The sequence below is a fragment of the Chaetura pelagica genome, unplaced genomic scaffold, assembly GCF_000747805.2.
Source record: "Chaetura pelagica isolate M959 unplaced genomic scaffold, ChaPel_1.0 scaffold12, whole genome shotgun sequence".
NCBI lineage: Eukaryota > Metazoa > Chordata > Aves > Apodiformes > Apodidae > Chaetura > Chaetura pelagica.
This window is the reverse complement of record NW_009952801.1, coordinates 1,335,755-1,338,663: the sequence shown is the minus strand read 5'-3', so window position 1 is coordinate 1,338,663 and position 2,909 is coordinate 1,335,755. Positions and strand designations below refer to the sequence as shown.

General features: G+C 48.0%; 1 protein-coding gene across 1 annotated transcript in view; it reads right to left on the bottom strand.

Annotated features, from left to right (window-relative positions):
- Nucleotides 1-149: 149 nt before the first annotated feature.
- The window catches only part of DLX6 (distal-less homeobox 6), an 11,666-nt gene continuing 8,906 nt past the window's right edge, over nucleotides 150-2,909 (bottom strand). Inside the window, exons 3-4 of the mRNA XM_009994972.1 lie at nucleotides 2,149-2,342; nucleotides 150-401 (exon numbers count right to left, since the gene is read on the bottom strand). Of these exons, the coding sequence (XP_009993274.1) occupies nucleotides 150-401; nucleotides 2,149-2,342 (446 nt within the window). The remainder of the gene's footprint in view (nucleotides 402-2,148; nucleotides 2,343-2,909) is intronic.

The following is a 2,909-nucleotide window of genomic DNA, read 5'->3' as shown; positions in this document are numbered from 1 at the left end:
AAAAAAAAAAAAAAAAAAAAAGCCACTGTCTCTCTGCAGCATCTACAAGTTCACACAGAGCCTGTTAGCTGGCACGGCTTGGCAAAGCAGGGGAACTTTTTGCCATGTCGAGACGAGGCGTTCTTGGGAGATTATTTCTCTTGGACAATTCACATCATTTGTGGTCTCTGCATTGTGTCTTGATGTGGAGAAGAATACCAGTGAGAATAGCCAGGCATGTAGCTGTTGGGAGGCATATTGACTCCCTTGGCAGAAGCTGAAACGTCCCAGACTGGAGGCAGAGCTGGAGAGCGAGGGGAGAGGGCGGCAGAGCCGGGCAGAGGGTCGCTCTCGTGGGGGTTGCTGCCCTGCTTCAGCAGCTTCTTGAATTTGGAGCGCTTGTTCTGAAACCAGATCTTCACCTGTAAACAAAAACGCAGCAGAAATTAGCACCCAGGGCACGCAGGGAAGGCACCGTGGGCCGTGGGCTTGCTCTGGAGAGCCCATGCTAGTTCGTTGTGGAGTTGGGCTGGCGAAAGAGGGGAGGGGTAGCTACTGCTGCTTTCTGGCTCTGGATGCAGCTGGAGAGGAGAGGTAGAGTGGAGCAGGAAATGGAGAGGGATGCAGGATTTTACCTGGAATGTTACTTTCCCTGGGCAGGCCAGATTGATCGAGCTGGAACAGAATATATGCTCTGAGCTCTCCTGCTTTAAATGCCTCATTCAGAATTTTGGAGGTCATTTGATCATTTGGGCAAACTGTTGTCAAACACGGGCAATCATATGATTTTATGCCAGGAGACAGGAGCCAATAGACAAAGGGCATCTCACAGGGAAACCGTGCATCCAAAAATATGCACGATGAAGCGGTCCCTGCTGATGTGAAGGGAGAGGAGACACAATGGATCCAGGATTGTGGCTTTATTTTAAAAGCTGTTTTTAAAGAAAGGAAAATTCTCTTTTCTCAGAGAGTAATTGGCTATCAAGATTGCTTTGGGTCTCATCCTGCTCCTAATTAAGGAGAAGTCCCAGGGAGGGAGCCTGCACTCTATGAGTTGTGCAAGGATCGGGCCCGCTCTGACAGATCAGAATTGTTACAGGCATGAGAGACATATATAAGGCATATATGCACGCATATCTCTTAAAATCAAACAAACAAATAAAACAACTCCCATATGTGTCTTTGACCTTGCAGACTTTGCAGAGGTAATGTTAGGGCATAAGCAGGGGTGTTTGTCTAGCTGCATGCTCAGGATCGGGCCGTTAAATCCATGTGTGCGAGAGAGAATGCAAAGGAGAGACAGCAAGACAGCATGCATGCTAAGGACACTAAAATCCCATTTGTAAAACCATCAGGTCTATTCCCATGATTAATGTTTACTGAGTATTCAAAAATCTCTGGCTGGAAGCGACTATTACCAATGACAATGATAAAATCCTGAAGTTATTTGTTAAGCTCATAAATTCACATGATTACATTTTACCCGAATTGATCCCATCTATCCATGCACTTCTCCGCAAACCCCAGCCTGGGAAGCCTGTAATGCCTCGTGTCTTTCAAGCTTAAATTAGCAGAATGGCACAGCTATTCCAACCATACTTAACTATGGCTTAACCTGCTATAATTTTGTACACGGCTGTCTTTGATCTTCAGATCTATTATCACCTTTCGTACATTTTGCCCAAGGGTAACCACTGCATTTGCATTAGTCATCCAGGATGAATTAACTATTGATTTTACAGGTATTTCCTAACGTGTTCCTGCTTCCTCTCTACCTATAGGTTGCTATGAGGCAGCTTTCCTTTGCTTTAAGCTCTATCTCAGGCCCTGCAATTCCTTGCCTTCGCTTTGTTCTGCTTTTCATAGCTGGGCAACTGCACCTCGGTGCTGGAATTATCCGAATATACAGGCAATTTCAAAATGTTTTGTGTGGCATCGAAAGGGAGCGTTTGCTCGCCAGACGGCTGAGGGAAGGGAGCTTTCAGTTCCTGCGGCAGAGGGGTCTCTGTCGTGCGTTAGGTCAGTCCTGTCACACATAGGTGGGGAAACGTGTGGGTTACCTTCTCTGCCTTTCCCATACAGAGGCCAAAAAGCCTAGGGAGCATCGTACCGTGCTTGGCCTTTATTGCTCGCGCAGGATTTCAATGATTTGGGATTCCCAGCAATTACCTGTGTCTGGGTCAGTCCTAATGAAGCTGCCAGTTCAGCTCTCTCTGGAAGTGCCAGGTACTGAGTCTGCTGAAAGCGATGATTTAAAGCCTGGAGTTGTAGGCTTGAGTAAATGGTTCGAGGCTTCCGAATCTTTTTCCCTTTTCCATTGAATCTGATTTCACCGTTTTCAATCACTGTGGTTTTTTGCTGATCTGCAAGCAAAACAACACAGCTGAAACAACACCCTCCTTAGCTATGTAACGTTTCGGCTGCCACGGCTCCTCCAAATCCAGCAGCCTGCCCCGACGCCGGTCCGGCACCACCGCGTACGCGCAGGCTCCGGCTCCTTGAATTCACGCTGCTGCTTGGCAGCTACCGGCAGGAAAAACAACTGCCCGGGTGCAGTGGGCACCCTGCCTTTCCCGCGGGGGAAAAATCAATAAATAAAAAAATATCGTAATATATATTAAAAAATGTAAAATGCAGTGCAGCGCCTGCTCCGTGAGGGGGATGCCTGGTTCCAGGGCCATCCAGGTTTTACCCAGCTAATTGACTTCGCGTCGCCTGTTCGGTGGTCAGTGAATCACCAGTCCGAGACTTTTAACAATGCTTTTCTCCCCCTGCCTCCCCCCGCCGTGCCCCTCCGGATGAATACGTACAAATAAGAGGCTCCCTGCAAAAAAAAAATACATAAATCAGACGGCCCCCGAGCGGAATGCGACCCGCTCGCCTGGAAACTTTCACTCCTCAGGTGTTAGCAGGAATTTTGCCTAAAGCCG